Source organism: Elephas maximus, chromosome 7 (genome assembly GCF_024166365.1).
Source record: "Elephas maximus indicus isolate mEleMax1 chromosome 7, mEleMax1 primary haplotype, whole genome shotgun sequence".
NCBI classification, from domain to species: Eukaryota; Metazoa; Chordata; class Mammalia; order Proboscidea; family Elephantidae; genus Elephas; species Elephas maximus.
Genome location: NC_064825.1, coordinates 131,638,605 through 131,659,995, shown reverse-complemented (window position 1 = coordinate 131,659,995; position 21,391 = coordinate 131,638,605). Strand labels below are relative to the sequence as shown.

At 50.6% G+C, this 21,391-nt stretch overlaps 2 protein-coding genes across 5 annotated transcripts in view; one reads left to right on the top strand and one right to left on the bottom strand.

Annotated features, from left to right (window-relative positions):
• Positions 1–7,971, bottom strand: part of IGHMBP2 (immunoglobulin mu DNA binding protein 2) — a 41,046-nt gene extending 33,075 nt beyond the window's left edge. For all 3 annotated transcript variants that reach the window (XM_049892726.1, XM_049892728.1, XM_049892727.1), the window contains exons 1-2: positions 7,830–7,971; positions 5,728–5,897 (exon numbers count right to left, since the gene is read on the bottom strand). In XM_049892726.1, coding sequence (XP_049748683.1) covers positions 5,728–5,897; positions 7,830–7,915 — 256 coding nt within the window. In that variant the 5' untranslated portion in view covers positions 7,916–7,971. The remainder of the gene's footprint in view (positions 1–5,727; positions 5,898–7,829) is intronic.
• A 55-nt stretch (positions 7,972–8,026) lies between these two features.
• On the top strand, positions 8,027–17,575 carry MRPL21 (mitochondrial ribosomal protein L21). Of its 2 annotated transcripts, XM_049892725.1 has the most exons (7): positions 8,027–8,143; positions 10,138–10,195; positions 12,087–12,172; positions 13,354–13,517; positions 15,077–15,129; positions 15,533–15,636; positions 17,463–17,575. In XM_049892725.1, the coding sequence occupies exons 1-7, from the start codon at positions 8,044–8,046 to the stop codon at positions 17,522–17,524; spliced, it is 627 nt and encodes a 208-aa protein (XP_049748682.1). In that variant the 5' UTR covers positions 8,027–8,043; the 3' UTR covers positions 17,525–17,575. The 2 variants fall into 2 exon arrangements, with proteins under 2 accessions (XP_049748682.1, XP_049748681.1); XM_049892724.1 differs by lacking the exon at positions 17,463–17,575 and having other exon boundaries at positions 15,533–17,456.
• Positions 17,576–21,391: the final 3,816 nt, after the last annotated feature.

Genomic DNA, 21,391 nt, shown 5'->3' with positions numbered 1-21,391 from the left:
GGGATAATATCCATATGCCTACAAGGAAGACCAGTTAATACAACTATTATTCAAATTTATGCACCAACCACTAGGGCCAAAGATGAAGAAACTGAGTATTTTTACCAGCTTCTGCAGTCTGAAATTGATCAAACATGCAATCAGGATGCATTGATAGTTACTGGTGATTGGAATGGCAAAGCTGGAAACCAAGAGGAAGGATCAATAGTTCGAAAATATGGCCTTTGTGATAGAAATGATGCCAGACATCACATGATAGAATTTTGTGGACCAACGACTTCTTCATTGCAAATACCTTTTCCAACAACATAAATGGCAATGATACACATGGACCTCACCGAATGGAATACGCAGGGATCAAATTGACTAGATCTGTGGAAAGAGAAGATAGAAAAGCTCAATATCATCAGTCAGAACAAGGCCAGAGCCCAACTGCAGAACAGACCATCAATTGCTCATATGCGAGTTCAAGTTGAAGCTGAAGAAAATTAGAACAAGTCCATGAGAGCCAAAGTATGACCTTGAGTATATCCCACCTGAATTTAGAGACCATCTCAAGAATAGATTTGATGCACTGAACACCAATGGCCAAGGACCAGTCAAGTTGTGGAGTGACATCAAGGACACCATACATGAAGAAAGCAAGAGGTTATTAAAAAGACAGGAAAGAAAAAAAGATCAAAATGGATGCCAGAAGAGACTCTGAAACCTGCTCTTAAACATCAAGTAGCTGAAGTGAACAGGAGAAATGATGTAGTAAAAGAGTTGAACAGAAGATTTCAAAGGGCGGCTCAAGAAGGTAAAGTAGTATAAGGACACATGCAAAGACCTGGAGGTAGAAAATCAAAAGGGAAGAACATGCTTGGCATTTCTCAAGCTGGAAGAATTGAAGAAAAAATTCAGGCCTCAAATTGCAATAGTGAAAGATTCTATGGGCAAAATACTGAATGACACGGGAAGCAGTAAAAGAAGATGGAAGGAATACACAGAGTCACTGTACCAAAAAAAACTGGTCGACATTTAACCATTTCAGGAGGTAGCCCATGATCAAGAACCAATGGTACTGAAGGAAGAAGTCCAAGCTGCACTGAAGACATTGGCAAAAAACAAGGCTTCAGGACTTGATGGAATACCAAATGAGATGTTTCAACAAACGGATGCAGAAGTGGAAGTGCTCACTCACCTATGCCAAGTAATATGGAAGACAATTACCTGGCCATCCGACTGGAAGAGGTCCATATTTATGCCTATTCCAAAGAAAGGTGATCACCTTTCTTTGGAATAGGCATCAATATCACACGCAAGTAAAATTTTGCTGAAGATCATTCAAAAGTGGTTGCAGCAGTATATCAACAGGGAACTGCCAGAAGTTCAGGCCCGATCAGAAGAGGACGTGGAACCAGGGATATCGTTGCTGATGTCAGATGGATCCTGGCTGAAAGCAGAGAACGCCAGAAGGATGTTTACCTGTGTTTTATGGACTATGCAAAGGCATTTGACTGTGTGGATCATAACAAGTTATGGATAACATTGCAAAGAATGGGAATTCCCGAACATTCAACTGTGCTCATGAGGAGCCTGTACACAGACCAAGAAGCAGTCATTCAAACAGAACAATGAGATACCGCATGGTTTAAAGTCAGGAAAGGTGTGTATCCTTTCACCATACTTATTCAATCTGTATGCTGAGCAAATAATCCAAGAAGCTGGACTATGTGAAGAAGAACGGGGCATTAGGATTGGGGGAAGACTCATTAACAACCTGCATTATGCAGATGACACAACCTTGCTTGCTGAAAGTGAAGAGGACTTGAAGCATTTACCAATGAAGATCAAAGACCACAGCCTTCTGTGTGGATTACACCTCAACATAAAGAAAACAAAAATCCTCACAACTGGACCAATGAGCAACATCATGATAAACGGAGAAAAGATTGAAGTTGTCAAGGATTCCATTTTACTTGGATCCACAATCAACACCCATGGAAGCAGCAGTCAAGAAATCAAAAGACGCGTTGCATTGGGCAAATCTGCTGCAAAAGATGTCTTTAAAGTGTTAAAAAGCCAAGATGTCACCTTGAAGACTAAGGCATGCCTGACTCAAGCCACAGTATTTTCAATAGCATCATATGCACATGAAAGCTGGACAATGAATAAGGAAGACCCAAGAAGAACTGACGCCTTTGAATTGTGGTGTTGGCGAATACTGAATATACCATGGACTACCAAAAGAACAAACAGATCTGTCTTAAAAGAAGCACAATGAGAATGCTCCTTAGAATCAAGGATGGTGAGCTTCAGCTCATGTACTTTGGACATGTTGTCAGGAGGGATCACTCCCTGGAGGAGGACATCATGCTTGTTAAGTAGAGGGTCATCGAAAAAGAGGAAGACTCTCAACAACATGGATCGGCACAGTGGCTGCAACAATGGGCTCAAGCACAACAACGATTGTGAGGCTGCTGCGGGAGTGGGCAGGGTTTGGTTCTGTTGTACACAGGGTCGCTATGAGTTGGAACCGACTGGACAGAACCTAACAACAACAACAACGTGATATTAATGAGGCAGGGTTAGAAGCAGTTATGTTAATGAGGCCAGACTCAATCTACAGGATTAGGTTGTATCTTGAGTCAACCTCTTTTGAGATATAAAGGAGAGAATCAAGCAGTGAGGAAAGGGACCTCACGCCACCAAGAAAGAAGCTCCAGAAGCGAAGTGCATCTTCTGGACCCAAGGTCCATGGGATGGGAAGCTCCTAGACCAGGGGAAGATTGATGACAAGGGCCTTCTCCAAAAGCCAAGAGAGAGAGAAAGCCTTCCCCTGGAGCTGGTACCATAAATTTGCACTTCTAGCCTCCTAGACTGTGAGAGAGTAAATTTGTTTGTTAAAGTCATCCACTTGTGCCATTTCTGTTACAGCAGTGCTGGGTGACTAAGACGCACAGATTTGGCCACAGTACGTGTGGTACGGAAAGTACGGGAATACAGAACTACACAGGCTGCATGTTCAGCAACCCGGACCAACGCCGTCCAACGGAAATGTAATGAGAGCCACGTGTAATTCAAAGTTTTCTAGCAGCCACATTAAAAACAAAACAAAAAATAAATGGGTAAAATTAATTTTAATAGTAATATATTTCATTTAACCTTAGAAACGAAGAATATGTGATCCATTTAACATATAATCAATATTCAGAAAATTATCCAGGATATATTCTAGATTTCTGTTTTTTGTACCAAGTCTTCAAAATCGGGGGTATATTTTACACTTTCAACACATCACTAGCCACATTTCAAGTGCTATAACCACGGTGGCCAGCGGCTGCCATTGTGGACACTGCTGATCTAGACTATGAGAAAGCCATGCAGCTGTGGAGTTTCTCATTGTCCTTCTCCCAACCTCGGTTATTCTTTTACAAGAATAAAAGTCACAGTTTGAATGCCAGCAAGAGTCAACATATTTCTGCACGAAAAAACGTACAAACTTTTACCATGTGACCCAGCAACCCTACTCCTAAGCATGTACCCAAGAGAAATGAAGACATGTCCACACAGAAACTTGTACATGACTTTTTACAGCAGTATTATTCATAACAGCCAAACGGAGAAAACAACCCAAATGTCCACCAACGGATGAATGGATACACGAAATGTGGTATATCCATGCAGTAACAATGTTGTTGTTGTTGTTGTTAGGTGCCGTCGAGTCGGTTCCGACTCATAGTGACCCTACACACAACAGAACGAAACGCTGCCAGGTCCTGCACCATCCTTACAATCATTGTTATGCTTGAGCTCATTGTTGCAGCCACTGTGTCAATCCACCTCGTTGAGGGTCTTCCTCTTTTCTGCTGACCCTGTACTCTGCCAAGCATGATGTCCTTCTCCAGGGACTCATCCCTCCTGACAACATGTCCAAAGTATATAAGACGCAGTCTCGCCATCCTTGCCTCTAAGGAGCATTCTGGCTGCACTCCTTCCAAGACAGGTTTCTTCCTCCTTTTGGCAGTCCATGGTATATTCAATATTCTTCGCCAACACCACAATTTAAAGGCGTCAGCTCTTCTTCGGTCTTCCTTATTCATTGTCCAGCTTTCACATGCACGTGATGCGATTGGAAATACCATGGCTTGGGTCAGGCGCACCGTAGTCTTCAGGGTGACATCTTTGCTCTTCAACACTTTGAAGAGGTCCTTTGCGGCAGATTTGCCCAATGCAACACGTCTTTTGATTTCTTGACCGCTGCTTCCATGGCTCTTGATTGTGGATCCAAGTAAAATGAAATCCTTCACAACTTCAATCTTTTCTCCGTTTATCATGATGTTGCTCTTTGGTCCAGTGGTGGGGATTTTTGTTTTCTTTATGTTGAGGTGTAATCCACACTGAAGGCTGTGGTCTTTCATCTTCATCAGTAAGTACTTCAAGTCCTCCTCACTTTCAGCAAGCAAGGTTGTGTCATCTGCATAGCACAGGTTGTTAATGAGTCTTCCTCCAATCCTAATGCCCTGTTCTTCTTCATATAGTCCAGCTTCTTGGATTATTTGCTAAGCATACAGACTAAATAGGTATGGCGAAAGAATACAACCCTGCCGCACACGTTTCCTGATATTTCGGATAGCAGTATTACTCAGTCATAAAAGGGAATGAGGTCCTGATACATGCTACGGCACGGATGAACCTTGAATACATCATGCTAAGTGAAAGAAAGCCAGTCAGTCACAAAGGACTACATACTGTATGGTTTCATTTATATGAAACAGGCAAAACTACAAAGAGTAGACTAGTGGTTGCCTAGGGCTGGAATGGGATGGGAGGGACTGAGAAATGGCAGCTTCTTTTAGGGGAAATGAAAATGTTCTAACGTGATTATTGTGATGGTTGTACACTTATGTGAATATACTAAAACCCACTAAATTATACACTTTAAATGGGTCAACCGTATATGCGAATTACACATCAATAACCAATACTAAGGCCACTGCCACCGAGTGGATTCTGACTCACAGCGCCTGTGTTAGACGAGCAGGACTGCCCCGCAGGGCTTCCAAGGCTGTGGTCTTTACGGAGCAGACTGCCACATCCTTCTCCTACAGAGCAGCTGGGAGGTTCAAACCGCCAACCTTGCAGTTAGCAGCTGACTGCTTTAACCATTGTGCCACCAGGGCTCCTTATATATCAATAGAGCTGTTGAAAATGTGTAAAAAAAAAAAAAAGGAATGGCATTCTGATACATGCTACAACACGGATGATCCTTGCAAACATCACACTAACTGAAAGACGCCTGACAGAAAAGGTCATATAGCGTATGGTTCCATTTATATGAAATATCCAAAGTAGGCAAATACATAGAGACAGAAAGTAGATTTGTGGGTGCCCAGGGCTTAGGGAAGGAGCCCTAGAGGCACAGTGGTTAAGTACTCTGCTGCTAACCAAAGGGTCAGAGATTCAAACCCACCAGCCACCCACAGGAGGAAGATCTGGCAGTCTGCTTCCATAAAGACCACAGCCTTGGAAACCCTATGGGGCAGTTCTACCCTGTCCTATGGGGTTGCTATGAGTCAGAATTGACTCAACAGCACTGCGTTTTGGGCTTGGGGGGCTGGAGGGTGGGGAGGTGACAGTTAAAGAGAACAGGGTTTCTTCCATCAAATTGTACACTTTAAACAAGTGAATTGCATGGCATGCAAATTCTAACTCAATAAAGCTGTTTGCAAACATGGCACGAACCGGAAGTGAAGCTGTTGCTGGGCAGCACTGCAGCAGACCCGCACCTCCTGGGCTCGAAGGTGGCCAGCAGCTTCCCGTACAGCCCAGTCCGCTGGCTGGATACCTGGAGCTTCAGCAGACAAACACCTCGGCTCTGGAGCTCCTTCAGGGAGACGCTTTCCTGCCAGGACCTGGAAGACACACGGCATTAATTCTCAATATTTGTACTTTGCAGGCCTTTACTTCCATTCATGCAGGAGGAAAGTAAAAGGGAGAGAAAAGCAGAAAGAGATCTGTGTGAGCACTAAATACTCCCCGACGAAACTCAGAACCGGGCCACTCGCAAACCTGCTCCTCCTCCTATATCTCCCGGTGCCCATGACACCAGGACCCTCCTCCCAGCTACCCAAGAAGGAGACTTCATTCACTTTTACCCTCCCCTACTCCCATTAGTCGTTGAGTTTTATCAACCCCTCCCCCCAGTTATACCCTGAGTCTATCTCCACCTCTCATGCTCACTGCTGTAGCCCTGGTTCACACCAATGTCACTGTTCACCTGAACTCAATGGTCTCCTAACTTAGCCTCACCAGAGTCTCTGTGTGGTGCAAACAGTTAACGTGCTCGGCTGCTACGGAAAGGTCAATGGTTCAAGTCCACCCAGACGTACCTCGGAAGAAAGGCCTGGTGACCTAATTCCGTAAAATCAGCTATCAAAAACCCAACGGGGCACAGTACTACTCTAGCACACCCCGGGGCGCCACGAATCAGAGTTGCCTCAATAGCAGCTGTAACTGTAACTGCCTGAGCTCTGGCCTCTCCCAGACCAGCTGTCCAGCAGCTGTACCAGAGTGAGCCTGCTAAAATGCAGATCGATCCACCTCCGTCACCTGCTTAACAGCTCTGCTGCCCACGCTCCGTGCACAGAATAGAACAGACGCCCCTTGGATGAGCACCCTCTGTCTCTCTCCTTCGCTGTCAGGAACAGCCACCAACCTGAGGCGCTGCGTACCACGCCAAGCACCTGGAGGCCATTTCATTCTCAGAGTAAACCTGCCAGGTGGGAACTGTTGCCATTTTACAGATGAGGTAACTCAGGCTCGGAGAGGGAACCTGCAGAGTCACACAGCCATAGATGGAGAGCTGGGATTCCAGTAAGGGAGGGCTGACTTAACCTTCACCAGCAATACGCTCTCAAACAAATCCCATCACTGCCCGCAGTGTGCTGGCTGAGTGCAAACCCTAGAATCCGTGTGCCTCAACTCAAATCCTGACACCTGTGTTACCATGTGACTTTACCTCTCTGGCTCCATCTCCCTATCAGCAAAGTGAGGGTGACAACAGTAACCTGCTGCACGGGGGAGTGAGCTGTAAAGGAGTTGTCAGCATTTCTCCCACTGGAAGGCAGTTGTTTACGTTTCCATCTACCCTGTCTGCTTACACCCAGCCTCCAGTCGACCATACCGGGCACAGAGGCCCAGAGGCCGTATCTTACTTGCTTTGCCTGGGCCTAGCGCAGAATAGGTGCAAACGGTGCTTACTGAGCGAATGAATAGGGAAAAAGGCTGAGAGCAGCTGGGGCTGAACTGGGGCTAGGACCAGTACCTATAGCTGTATGCTTTGGGGTGGCTGTGAGCTGCCCTCCAGTCGGCCCCAACTTACGCCGACCCCATATACAACGGGATCCGTCTACTGTGCCCCATAAGGTTTCCCTTGGCTGATTTTGAGGGGGTAGATCGCCAGCCTTTCTTCCTCGTCCACCTCAGGCTGCAAGCTCCGCTGAAGGCTGGTCGGCATCCCAGCAACACACAAGCCCCCACCGACAGGGTGCTGGCTGCGCCCGAGGCGCACTGGCTGGGAACCGAACCCGGGTCTCCCGCATGGAAGGCGAGGGCTCTACGGTGAACCACCACCGCCCTCTGAGTGCAAGTCTAGAAAGGGGGCTTCGGGCCGAGAAACGAAAGGGCTTCCCAGGGGTCGGAAAACGCCCACAGGCTGCCGCGGGAGGTCCGGAGGGAGCCCTCCCTGCAGGCGGCCGAGCAGAGCCCCGCGGCCCCGGCAGCACCGGAGGGCCCGGGAGCTCTGAGCCGGGCGGGCTGGGGCCGCAGGGAGGCGGCGACCGTACCTGCGCTCCTCGACCTCCGCGTCTCTCTCGAGCGCCAGCAGTTCCAACTGCTTGGTCACGAAGCTCTCCACAGCCGCCGAGGCCATGGCCGCCGCCGGGCCGATGCTCCCTACCCGTCGGATGCTCCCAGCCGGGCCGGTGTTCCCCCACCGGACCCGATGCGTCGACGCACGACGTTCGCGCCACTTCCGCTTCCGGCCGCGGCTGCAGGAAGATGGCGGCGGCCGTAGTAGCTTCGGTTTTGAGGGTCAACCTCGGGCGGCTGGCGTCTGAGTGCCGCCGCAGCATCCTGAGAGCACCCGGCCCCGGAGCGGGTGAGACCCGGGCCCCGGAGTGGAGGGGGAAGCATGGCGAGCGGTGCTCCCTGCCGTCCCGCCACGTGTGCGTCCGTGTCTGTCCAACTTGGTGGCTTCGGTTTGATCACGTGTTTTGATGCGGTGGCTAGAGCACGGGCTTTGGAGTTAGGGGAACCTGGGTGCAGATCTCGGTTTCTCCCGTTAATAGCTTAAATTTTGACTATGGCGCTTCAGCTTCTGTATATTCTCTGTGTTACAGGGGTCGGGGTGGGGACTCAGGCTCAGAGGAGTTACGTAACTTGCCCAGGGTCACACAGCAGGGAAACGGGAGTGATCCAAACGCACCCCCAAGTCACAGGACGAAGGCTCGGAGGCAGGCGTGTGCCTGGCGGATTCCGGGAATGGCAAGGAACTACAGCAGCTGGTGCAGGGTGCAAGGGGGAAGGAGCACAGGAGATGGTTCAGAGATAAAAGAGGATCGCATTGTCCAAGCTCTGCAGGCCTCTTGTCCAAAATATACAACTCAGAACACCATTAACAGATTGTTGTGCAGGTTTATCAGGAGGGATCAGTCCCCGGAGAAGGACGTCATACTTGGTAAAGTAGAAGATCGTCTAAAAAGAAGAAAACCCTCAAGAAGTTGGATTGACACAGTGGCTGCAACAGTGGGCTCAAGCATAACGATTGTGAGCATGGCACAGGACCTGGCAGTGTTTCCTTCTGTTGTACACAGGTTGCTGTGAGTCAGAACCGACTCCGGGGTGCCTAACAGCAACAACATGCAGGTTTAACAGACAACTTTTAAAGCTGGGTATCACACCATTACTAAGTAAATCAGTGCACCAATTAAGATTTTTGAGGGTAATTATGTATAATTTAATCAGGAATTTTGAACAAGTTTTGATTGGTAGAGGATTATGTCAGAATACATAAATCTGCACAAACATTATAAAGAATAAAAAATAGAAATCTTACTAAGACAATCACAGGATCAGTGAGCCACGATTACAAGACCTCTGGAGTCATGTTCATTAATCCTTGATTGTTTTCTGAAAGAATAAGTTTCAAGTGTTTGAGTGAGCCTGATCACCTAAATACAATTACGTGAAACTAGGCAAGCTATTTCTAAAGGCTAGAAGCACGACGTCCTTCTCCAGGAACTGTACTTACTGAGAAACCTCTCCCCTGTTTTTTTCAAAGTACCATACACTGTATTTCTCCCCTCTGACTGTGAGTGCCTTTGTCCCCTAAACTATTAGTTATCTGCTACTACAAAACAAATTACCCAAAATTTAGTAGCTCAAGACAGCAAACGTTTATGATCTCACACTGTTTCTGAGTGCTGAGAATACAGAAGCAGCTGGGCTGGAAGGGTCTGGCTCAGGGTCTCTTAAGAGATTGCAGTCAAGCAGCAGCTGGAACTGCACTTACTGCAACATTCCACTGGGGCTAAAGTGCTGCCAAGCTCACTCCTGTGGTGCTTAGCAGGACTCAGCTCCTCTCCGTGTGGCTGCTCAACAACGTGTGGCTGCTCACAACACAGCAGCCCCCACAGCCAGAGAGAGAGAGAGTGGGCACGCAGGAGGAGGCCACGGTCTCTTTTATAACTTGGTCTCAGAAGTGATGTGCCAATGGCCACACCCACCCTGTAGGTGGGTCCACACAAGGGTGAGAAGGCCAGGAAGCGGGGCTCACTGGGGCCCTCTTGGAGGCTGCTCCCCCAGGTGGACATAGAATGGAGATGAACGTACAAGGCACTTGGTTGAGGACCAAGTGCGTGGGAAGATGATTCTGCAGTTGGTACTGTGACATGGCGTGATGAGCACATGGCAACAGATAACCAACTACTAGAACCACGTGCCTTTAGCTTGGCTCCCTAGAGTTTTCTGCAGAAGTTACGATGCCGTGGCTTACACTGGCTAGGACCAGTGACTGCGGTTGCGTGTTTAGCACGGTAAAGGGCAGTTTGTGGTTCACGCTGGTAATCATCCCTGTCTCTCTTGTTCCCGCAGCTCCCCTCTGGTCCGCTGCTCGGCAGCTCTGCTCCCAGAGCTCTTCACTTCCACAAGGGTAATGCCAAACGCGGGGCTTGGTGGCTCTTTCCTTTCATTGGTAGGACTGTCTTTCTGAATTCATAAATTCAAACATCAGGTTTTCAAGAATATTTAAATTTGACTTTTTGGCAGTATTTTCCTCAGGCCCTTTAAATATAGATAGCGTTGCAAACACCCCGAGAGAAAGGCGTTTTAGGCCTTATATAGCTGTAGTTCATTAAGGGAAATCTTGTAATTCCTAATCAGAGATTTCTAACTGGGAAGGGAGAGCAGAAGGCTGTATCACAATCTCCAGGAGGAATTGACATGATTTGAAAATCACACTGAGTGTTAAAATGTTATACTTGGAAAACAAAAAGAAATTTAATGTAAACAACAGAAGTAAGTTTTGTGCTGAGACCTTCTGTGTGCCAGTGCCCAAGAGGAGAGCAAGTTTCCCTGCAGGCAGCTTTTGTTTGTTTGGTTTGGTTTTTGTTGTTTGTTTTTTATGAGGCCCTGGGGTAGAAAAACTGCAATTTCATTTTCTGTTAGAAGCAACAACAAAAGCATAAAAGCAGTCAGGATCGTTTGGATTGGGCTCTGGCTACTCCTCCCCTTTTTGTACCTGTTGCCGTCAAGTCAATTCTGACTCATAGCGACCGTATAGGACAGAGCAGAACTGCCCCATAGGGTTCCCAAGGAACAGCTGATAGGTTCAAACTGTTGACCTTTTGGTTAGCAGCCGAGCTCTTAACCACTGTGCCACCAGGCCTTCCCTCTTTGTAGATGCCAGGTATTAGAGGGAAGTATGGGTCAGGGAGTTGGAAACTGAGGCAGAGGGTGGAACAGGCGGAGTTACTAAAACAGAGATGACTTTGCCCATATGGCACTCATAGTCACTGAGGTGGGGGGCGGACAGACCCGTGGCTGTAGCAAGGACAGACTGTGATGGGCCCCAGGTACAGCACACTGGCCACGTTCCCAGACCTGTGGCCCTGCCTAGTGCATATCTGGGAACATTGGCTGATCTCATCCCACCACAGCCCTTCAGGCTGCTGCTTCTGTTCTCATTTTCACAGCTGAAGGAGCTGGGACATAGAGTAAACATCTTGCCTAAGATCATGGTAGCCATAAGTGGCAGGGCAGGGGTGACACACAGCTCCTGTCTGGGCAGAAAGGAAGAGGAGGCACCCACCTGGCAGGGGTAGGGGCTGGGGCTCATAAGGTGAGGGAAGAGCAAGGAAAGTAGTCCTGTTCGCATGAGATGCAGGGAAGGGCGATTGGAGCCAGGCTTTCGATGCCCTTGCCTGCGGGGAGGGGAGTGGGGAGCACCATAACTGCATTCGGGAGGCGGGGAGAGTAAAGGGTATGGGGAAGGTAGGGAGAAGGGGTGAGTGGTTCAGCCTCCGAGGGTAAGGGTGCCCCAGGACACCGGGAGAGTCCGGCCTCCCTGGGTGCCCACCCAGGAGTGAGGGCTGGCCTACAGCACAATATCCTCGGGTTCTTGCCCTGATCACTGAATGACTGCTGTTGCCCCTTGAAGTATATGGGGTTCTGAGAGCATGTGTGGGCGCCTGTCCTCAGGGTCACAGCAGAAGTGGGGTCTGTACTAGAGAGACAGCGTTGGTGTTGCCTGGAGTCACTTAACATCAAGATAGCTCACACGTGCATGCACACACGTACACACACACACATGGGTGCACACACCCGCACGCCCCTTCCCAGCATTCCAGCCATTCCTGTGAATGTCTGAGGGCAGCTAACTCCCGCTGCAAGGGCAGCCTCCCCACAAGGGCCTGCAGGACCCAAGCCCGACTTCCTGAGCGGGTGGGACCCTGTGCTTCTTAGCCTTTTGTGCACATCACCTCGTAGGGTCTGTGCACCTTTGTACGGGAGTGTGATGTGCTTCTATAAAATTGTCTTCACAGATACGTTCCTAAGACCTCCCTGAGCTCGCCACCTTGGCCAGAGGTCGTGCTGCCCGACCCCGTTGAGGAGGTGAAGCACCACGCAGGTAACAGGCTTCACCGCAAGGCCACACCCATACCTCCAGTCAGAGGCATCCCCTGGCCCAGGTCGAGGAGGTCTCACCTCCAGGTGCTCTGAGACACAGCACGTGTAAAAGCGCCTCTTAATTTTCTGCCAGCTGACACCAAAATGTGAAACGTGTTCACCTCACGGATGGTCCCTGAGCACCTGCCGCACTCTGGGCAGGTACCGGGATGAGGGCGGCCCTCCCTGTCTGTTGGTAGAATTGTGGGTTCAGAGGAAGACCCCTCCCAAGCACAAGGGCACCAGGCGTGGTGGCCAGCGGGGGCCGGTGCGTCCTCCTGCTGGAGACAGGCAGAGCCCTCGGAGCCGTGTGAGATGCTGCATGTGAGGAAGAGGGCACAGCCAGCAGCCGCCTCGGCCGTGCCCATGCCGGACCTTCAGTTTTCAGAGAAGCTGGGAATCCCAATTATCACATGGAATCCTCTAGTTTTACCATACTGCCTCGGACGCAATGCAGGACGATGCCGTCAGCCCTGCACTGCCGGCTGCAGCTGTGGCCTCAGCTGCATGTCCAGGGCAGGAACGGCCACGCCAGCCTGTGCCCCACCCTGAGCCAGGGCCACTGGGCTGGTACACGGGGAGCACCTGTTCAGAAAGTGAATAGCCCTGGTGGAGGGGTCTGGGCTGAGTCAGAGCAGCAACAGTGGAGACGAGCCAGGAGCCCTGGTGGGCGAGGCGAGGGTTAGAGGCCTTCCCAGCTAATTCTAAAGGTGCTAAGGCCTCCCTTTACTTCTGGGGTTTTTACACCCTTCAGTCCTCCAGCTGTTACACCCCAGCAAGACTGCCCCAGATTCGTAAGGAGGGGGCCGCGTAGGCCGGGTGCATGGGCCAGAGAATTGTGTGAGGCATTCTGGCGGTCTGACGTGTGGGGATGTCGGTCTGTGCAGGCCTCTCATGGTGAGCGATGTTCCTGGGAGTGGGGCAGGCCCTGCAGTACTTGGTGCCGGTGCCCCTACAGGGTGGCGGGGAGAAAGGGGGCAAGAGCTCAGCCGGCAGCCTGAGAAAGCGTACCGCTGTCACATCAGCCCAAGACACTTCACGGAGCTCTGGGTCACTGGGGAGAGTGGAGGGTTGCACGGTGAGACCCCTGCAGGGGCTGCTACCTCCCAGGTGTGCTTACTGACCTGTCCCCTTCCCCCGCAGAGGTCGTGGGCAAGGTGAATGAGCTGATCGCCACGGGCCAGTACGGTAGGCTCTTTGCTGTGGTGCACTTCGCCGGCCACCAGTGGAAAGTGACCAGTGAGGACCTGATTTTGATTGAGAATGAGCTGGATGCCGCCTGTGGCGAGAGGATCCGCCTGGAGAAGGTGAGGCATGGTTTCCCTGCACTCGGGCTGAGTCACCAAGGAGGCAACCCCAGCCCCAGTCCACCGCTGGGGGGAGGAGGTGTACCCTGCGTTGTTGGAAGGGACGGGGGGTGTTTGGCCCGGAGCCCTCCCTCCTGCTCGCTGGCAGAGCCGCAGGAAGTGCAGGTGAGGCGACTGCTCCCTCTGGAACGAAGCGTGTCTATATTGATTTGCCCTCCACTCTCAGCACGTTCCCCGGGAAATGTTTGGCCCTGAGGCACTGTAAACATCCCAGGAAGTACAGAGTGGGTCTTGAAGCCCAGATTTAAGGGGAACAAGGTTACATTTCGGCCAGAACACTGTTCTGACCTTGGGTTTGTCTGCTGTGGCTGCCGTTTTTAACCGGGACTGTTTAGGGCACTTCCAGGCACTGATGTACCTCACGGCCCAGCCAGCACAGAGTGATCTGTTCTGATTCAGCCGAGCGGATCAACCTGCATTTATCTCTGCAATGGCTGATTTTTCCAGGGTGTATTTAATAATTCATATGTGTGATTTTACTATTTAAAACTCCTCCTTCCTTCACGGTGGTACAGTTTCTGTGTCTGTAGACCAGGGCGAGCAGCAACCTCCATCTCCAGGCCCTCCCGCATGCAGCCTGTGAGCTGAGCTGTCGTGAAGCACCAGCAGCCAGCGGAGCCCGGTTCTCCCCAAGCATGTCAGGGACCCTGTCGCCACATACGGGCCAGGGTGCCAGTGTTTTTTCATGTCAGAAATGTAGGAGACTTCAGGAGCATGTCTCTGAGGATTTTTTAAAAGACACCATTTTGAGCCATTCCACGTTAACAGAAAGGTTATGGGAAGCCCACGTAATGCAGACAGCTTCGCAGAACTTAGGAAACCCCGTAATGGAGAACGTGTCACGCTGAAATCAACTCTAAAAGCTTCTTTTTATTATTTGTTACTATCTACTGTACATCGTCCATTGACGTTGCTGTAAAATGTACTTTGCCTTTAGACATTGCGTTGGATGGGATGGGATTTCGTCCTCATCAGTAAAACTTAAGACACTCTCCCAACATCTGATAAGGTGACCGTTGTGGTTGGAGTGCAGACGTTTCCCCTGCGACAGCTTAGCGTCCCGGTTTCCCCAGCTTGCGGGTGGCTGCCGGGCTGTACACAAGCTCGCAGCCGTTACGAGTACACAGCTGAGCCTGACTCTGCCGTACCAGCAGTAACATCAACTGCTCGAAAAGGCCCCAGTTTCTGTAGGGGGTTCATGGCAGTTAGCTGAGTGCAGAGCCACTGCGACAAAGGCAGCCAGGGCCTGAACGTAAGAGCACCCCGCCACGTTCAGGGCCACGAGCCTGGAAGCTTGCCCACCCAGGTTTTTGATGTTAAAAGGAGTCATTGCATAAATCAAATGCGTATTCAAGTGTTTTCGATATCAGATAATCTGCTCCTTTGCGCTTCAGCAGTGCAGCCACGTGAGACTTGACCCTTACTTCTAGCCTCAGACCCTTGTTACTGATTGGTCATGAGCCGATGATTAAATAAGTGCTCCCGTTTGATTTTTCAAGGTCCTGCTGGTTGGGTCTGACAACTTCACGTTAGTTGGCAAGCCGCTTCTTGGGTACGTGCTGTTACGTGACGGGCATGGTCTCCAGACTGGGGGCTGGTTGTGCGGACCAAGGAGACAGTGCAGCTAGGCCGGGTGTGGGGGGGGGGTCTGGTCCCACTTGCTGTAAAGGCAACACACAACGCATTCCTGCTTGAGAGCGGTGGAGGGTACCCGTCAGCGTCCCCTGAAGAGAACACGTTGCTCATCCAGCCCTGTGCGGTCCCTTTAGGACTGGCTGATGTCTTGCTCAGAACTCACCTTCCTCACATGCTTCCGTATTTTTCAAAATGTCCACAGTTCCTTTTATAATCAGCAGAAAGGAAAATAAAATTTTACTTTAGAAATTCTCACATGGGGTGTGAGTAAAATTGAAACAATCAGACGGTATGTCATTGTTTATTCTCCTTCCTTCTAGAAAGGATCTTGTTCGAGTAGAAGCCACGGTCATTGAAAAGACAGAATCATGGCCAAAAATCAATATGAAATTTAAGAAAAGGAGAAACTACAGGAGAAAAAAAAGTAAGCAAGAGCGTAGCTGGCGTCCAGGGCACTGTTGTGCCTTGGTTGTTGTCCCGTGTCCCCCTGGGCCGGGCCAGGCACTTCCCTACCCTCTGCCAGGTGCCGTTTGAGGTGAGGAGGCCCCGGGGTCTGTCAGGATTCCTTCTCAGCTGCACCAGGGTGGTGGGAGCAGGTCTCTGGGAACCCGCAGTCACTGCCCCCAGAGCTGTGATGTGGACGACCCCTGGGACTAGCTGAACACCCATCCGCACCACAACCAGCAATTCCGCTCTTCCCCAGCTAGACTCTCACACTCATGCACCGTGAGATACAAACAAGAATATGGGCAACAGCTTTGTTTATGGGAGCAAAAAGCTTGACACAACCCCCATGGCATGCTAGGAGCAGGGGTGGGTTCGCTGAGATAGACCCACTTGGGGACTGTCAGAGCCACACAGGAAATGAACTGTAGCCATTACAGCCATTACTCAACAGTGTGAGTGAGCCAAGGCCTGCGGCGCGAGGCAGCTGAGGCCCTGATGGCATTCTGGTCCTGGCCACAGAAGCCAAGAAGCATCAGGCATTGGCTGTGACACAGGAGACACCACCCGGGCTCCTGGCTGGCCGAGACAGAGAAGCAGGGGCAGGCGGAGCGTGTCCAGCAGTCTCTGGGCACAGGGGACCGGGGTGTCCGTAAACACCAACACACCCATAGGGAGGGCAGGGGAAGGTGAGGTCTCGGGAGAGGCTGTGCCAGGTGGCCTCACTCCATCCCCCACGGCTTGTCCTCCTCTGCCCATCCTGAGGGAGTTCCTGACCCCTAGCTTGGCCAAAGTCCTCACCGTACCCGCCACTCTGCACTTCTCTGTTCCAGGCCTGGACACCTAGCATTGCCCCCAAGGAAGCAGTTAGTGGACACCCACGCCAGGAGGCCCCGCCAGGAGACACAGCCCAGGGGGCCAGGGCTCCTTGGGGTGGCCCAGGGCCTGGCTAGCATACGGCGGGTGGGTATAGAGCTCTGTCAGGGGAAATGGCTATTACAGCTCTCATTTGCAAAAGTGATTGTCAGCCTAAACTACGGTGTCATACTTAACTGTCGGTGAGGTGGTCCCCACTCATGGGGACCCCACACACAGTGGGCTGGACCGTTGTGACCCATTAGGTTTTCAGTGGCTGACTTTCAGAAGTAGATTGCCAGACCTTTCTTCTTAGGCCATCTTGGTCAGGAAGCCCTGCTGAAACCTGGTCAGCATCATGGCACCTCGTAAGCCTCCACTAAGGGACGAGTGGCAGCTGCATGAGGTGCACTGGCTGGAAATTGGTCCCAGGTCTCCCCCATGGAAGGCGAGAGTCCTACCACCGCCCCTGCTGTGAGCGGGGAGTAGTTAAAGTACACCCGCAACAGTGGCACCTCCGGCCGTTCCACAGCAGCATGAGTGAATTAGGGTCTCCCGAAACGGTGACCCCAGGCTACCTTAAAGCCACTTTAGTGGGGAGCCTCCCCTACATCTGGATGCTTCCAGGTAGCCCCCAGGTAAGCCCGGTGGAGGCCATCCCATCCCAGGCAGGCGAGGTCACCAGGTGTGAGCAGTGTGGGGAGGGAAGACTACGTGCCGGCCCTAGGCTCTGGGTGTTCCAGCCTCTGCAATGACGTCCACGTAGCCACAGAGCTGGTGTAGCCTGTGCACGGAACGTGTGGGCAGCAGGTGGGAGCATCACAGAGAACTCGTGCCCCAGCGGGTGACCTGGTGTTGCTGGGGGCGTCTGGGCGCGTGCTGCCTGTGGAGCGGGGCCTGGCGAACAGCACAGAGTTTGCTGCCAGCCTGTCAATGTGTTCTCTCCTGCAGTTATTGTCACAGCACAGACTGTGCTCCGGATAAACACCATCGAGATTGCGCCCTGCCTGTGACTGGAACTCATGTTGACAGAAGCAGAAAAATAAACTCTGCTTTTCCAAGGAGACGGGTGTGTGTGCTATGTAGGAAGCCCCGCAGGCCTGTTATGCATGACCATGTTACCTCAAGCTCTGTGGCAACAAGCTTATTCTTAACACATACCACTTCTCCGCAGAGCCAGAGAAAACAGGACTTGGGGAAAACCTCCTGGCAGGGCCTCCTAGGGTCTGTGTGCTTGTGGAAGACAATCGCACTCTCGGCCATCCTTCCCCCCCTCCCCACCGCCCGTGGCTGGCTCGGGGGAGGGAGGGCCTTGGGGGCATGGCTGGGACCAGGACCTACCGTCAGGAGAGGTGCCATCTAGATCCCATTTCTGGGCAAGATGCACAGAACATGAGACTTGCATCCCTAGGGAACCGAAAAAGCACCTTCTCTGATGATTTGCCCTTTTAAAAGCTGAGGTTCAAACCAGGCCACATGGCTCCAGAGTCCTGCTCCCGGTCCATCAGAGAGGGGAGATGGGTGCAGGACGGTGGGGAGGGCCGAGTCTGGAGGGGTGACCCTCAAGGTGGTGGGGACTGTGTGCTCTGGGTCTGGGGCTGCTTAAGGGGACTCTTCTAGGAGAATAGCAGAGACTCAGGGCTGGTCCTGGCCCCAACCCATGTGAGCTTCAAAGAGGCCTGCAGGTTTGGGGTGCCCAGGCCCCTTTCAGGAGGGTGGGCAGGCAGTGGGGCGGGGGGACAGTTCAGAAGCAGGTCCAGGTAAGAAGTGTCAGGTCCTGAACCCAGAGTGGCTACAGGAGCCCAGAGGCAGGAAGGAGGGCTTGGGCCACCTGGAGGAGGGAGGGGTGGGCTCTCAGATAGTCCCCTGGTTTTGTGCCATTCACGGAGACAGGATCTTACTCCCTGAGCATGGGTAGGGCTCTCATGTGACACAATGGTACTGTTAACCACACCATTTTTCCTACACATTTCCTCTGGGAGGCCCACGGGGCGTCCCTGTCGTCTGGAGAAAAGAAATGAAGACAGCACTCCTCACCAGGAAGCCTCTCCTTGAAGCCCTTTTAACTGCTCTCTTTCTCTCCCTCTCCCCATCTCTCCACTGTCCACTTTTCACTTTGTGTCTCTCCTCTCCCACCTCCCTCCACTTCCACCTTCACCTGGCCCTGGAGGGCTCCTTCCCCTGCAGTGTCCTCTGTGGACAGCAGGGGGCAGTAGCCCTGCTGGCCAGGTGAACTGAGCTGCTCCCCTGTGCTGGCCCCAGGGAGCTTGTGTTGACAGCTGCCATGTGGAAGGTGGGACCAAACCTCAAAACGGGGTTCTCGCCTCTTCTATGCCACCACTTATGGAATTTTTTAACAAGTTTCTAGACACCATAGTTCATGCCAGCGGCCACAGCCTACAGCTGAGTCACAAGTCCTGTGGCCGGCATCTGCCTCTCCTGGCCTTCCCTCAGGTCTCCAGGTCATTGGTGCTGTCCATGGGGGATCCATGTGCAGGTGTCTGCGTGTCTTCCCCAGGCTGTGTGATGTTCAGGCAGGAATCACGTCTGGAACTCATCTTCTTACATAGTTCACATTTCTTACTATGTTTGAAATAGAGAACCAAAAACGAAGGCAAAACCAGCTGCCTAGGAGTCAATTCCGACTCACAGCGACCCTATAAGACAGTAGAACTGCCCCACAGGGTTTCCAAGGAGTTCCTGGTGAATTTGAACTGCTGATCTTTTGGTTAGCTGCTGAGCACTTAACCACGGTGCCACCAGGGCTCCTTGAGCTTTGAAACCCATTGCCGTCGGGTCAATTCCGGCTCAGCAACCCTGCAGGACAAAGTAGAACTGCCCCATAGGGTTTCCAAGTAGCGCCTGGTGAGTTCGAACTGCCGGCCTTTTGGTTAGCAGCCAAGATCTTAACCACTGCTCCACCGAAGAATACCAGAATGGGGCACCAAAATGAAAATGCCTGCTTTGGTAAGGCATTTTCCTAGTGGTGTGTGTGTTTTGGAGCCAGACAGACCTGGGTGAGACCCAGACCTACCCCCCAAAGAGCCAGGTGTGCTTTGGGCCAGCCGCTTACCCTCCAAGCCTGACGCTCCTCATTTGTCAAATGGCAGCGGCACCAGTACTGTCTCCGGACCCCTGAAACAGTGAGTGCCTGGTGGCATCACTGTTGTGTCACCCAGCATGGAGCCCAGCAGGAGTTGTCCACGGAGCTGTTCCGGGGCGTGCCTGTGAAGTCTTAATATCAGGGTTGAACTGGTGAGATTTTGCTTCTTTTAGAAATTGGACTAGGAGAGACACGTAGACCAGTGGAACAGAATTGAGAACCCAGATATAAATCCATCCACATATGAGCAGCTGATATTTGACAAAGGCACAGTGTCAGTTAATTGGGGAAAAGATAGTCTTTTTAACAAATGGTGCTGGCATAACTGGATATCCATTTGCAAAAAAATGAAACAGGACCCATACCTCACACCATGCACAAAAACTAACTCCAAGTGGATCAAAGACCTAAACATAAAGACTAAAATGATAAAGATCATGGAAGAAAAAATAGGGACAACTTTAGGAGCCCTAATACAAGGCATAAACAGAATACAAAACATTACCAAAAATGACGAAGAGAAACCAGATAACTGGGAGCTCCTAAAAATCAAACACCTATGCTCATCTAAAGACTTCGCCAAAAGAGTAAAAAGACCACCTACAGACTGGGAAAGAATTTTCAGCTATGACATCTCCGACCAGCACCTGATCTCTAAAATCTATATGATTCTGTCAAAACTCAGCCACAAAAAGACAGACAACCCAGTCAAGAAGTGGGCAAAGGATATGAACACGCACTTCACTAAAGAAGATATTCAGGCAGCTAACAGATACATGAGAAAATGCTCTCGATCATTAGCCATTAGAGAAGTGCAAATTAAAACTACGATGAGATTCCATCTCACTCCAACGAGGCTGGCATTAATCCAAAAAACACAAAATAATAAATGTTGGAGAGGCTGCGGAGAGATTGGAACTCTTATACACTGCTGGTGGGAATGTAAAATGGTACAACCACTTTGGAAATCTATCTGGCGTTATCTTAAACAGTTAGAAATAGAACTACCATACAACCTAGAAATCCCACTCCTCGGAATATACCCTAAAGAAATAAGAGCCTTCACACAAAGAGATATATGCACACCCATGTTTATTGCAGCTCTGTTTACAATAGCAAAAAGCTGGAAGCAACCAAGGTGTCCATCAATGGATGAATGGTTAAATAAATTGTGGTATATCCACACAATGGAATACTACGCATCGTTAAAGAACAGTGACGAATCTGTGAAACATTTCATAACATGGAGGAACCCGGAAGGCATCATGCTGAGCAAAATTAGAGGCGAAAGGACAAATATTGTATAAGACCACTATTATAAGATCTTGAGAGATAATATAAACTGAGAAGAACACATACTTTTGTGGTTACGGGGGGGGAGGGAGGGAGGGTAGGAGAGGGTTTTTTACTGATTAATTAGTAGATAAGAACTACTTTAGGTGAAGGGAAGGACAATACTCAATACGTGGAAGGTCAGCTCAACTGGACGGGACCAAAAGCAAAGAAGTTTCCGGGATAAACTGAATGCTTCAAAGGTCAGCGGAGCAAGGGCAGGGGGTTGGGGACCATGGTTTAAGGGGACTTCTAAGTCAATTGGCAAAATAATTCTATTATGAAAACATTCTGCATCCCACTTTGAAATGTGGCATCTGGGGTCTTAAATGCTAACAAGCAGCCATCTAAGATGCATCAATTGGTCTCAACCCACCTGGATCAAAGGAGAATGAAGAACACCAAGGTCACACGATAACTAAGAGCCCAAAAGACAGAAGGGGCC

Coding starts and splice junctions, on each gene's coding strand:
- MRPL21 (XM_049892724.1), top strand. CDS start 8,044: ATGGCGGCGGCCGTAGTAGCTTCGGTTTTGAGGGTCAACCTCGGGCGG. Junction 12,173..13,353: donor GGAGGTGAAGCACCACGCAG/GTAACAGGCTTC, acceptor CTTCCCCCGCAG/AGGTCGTGGGCAAGGTGAAT. Junction 13,518..15,076: donor AGAGGATCCGCCTGGAGAAG/GTGAGGCATGGT, acceptor TGATTTTTCAAG/GTCCTGCTGGTTGGGTCTGA.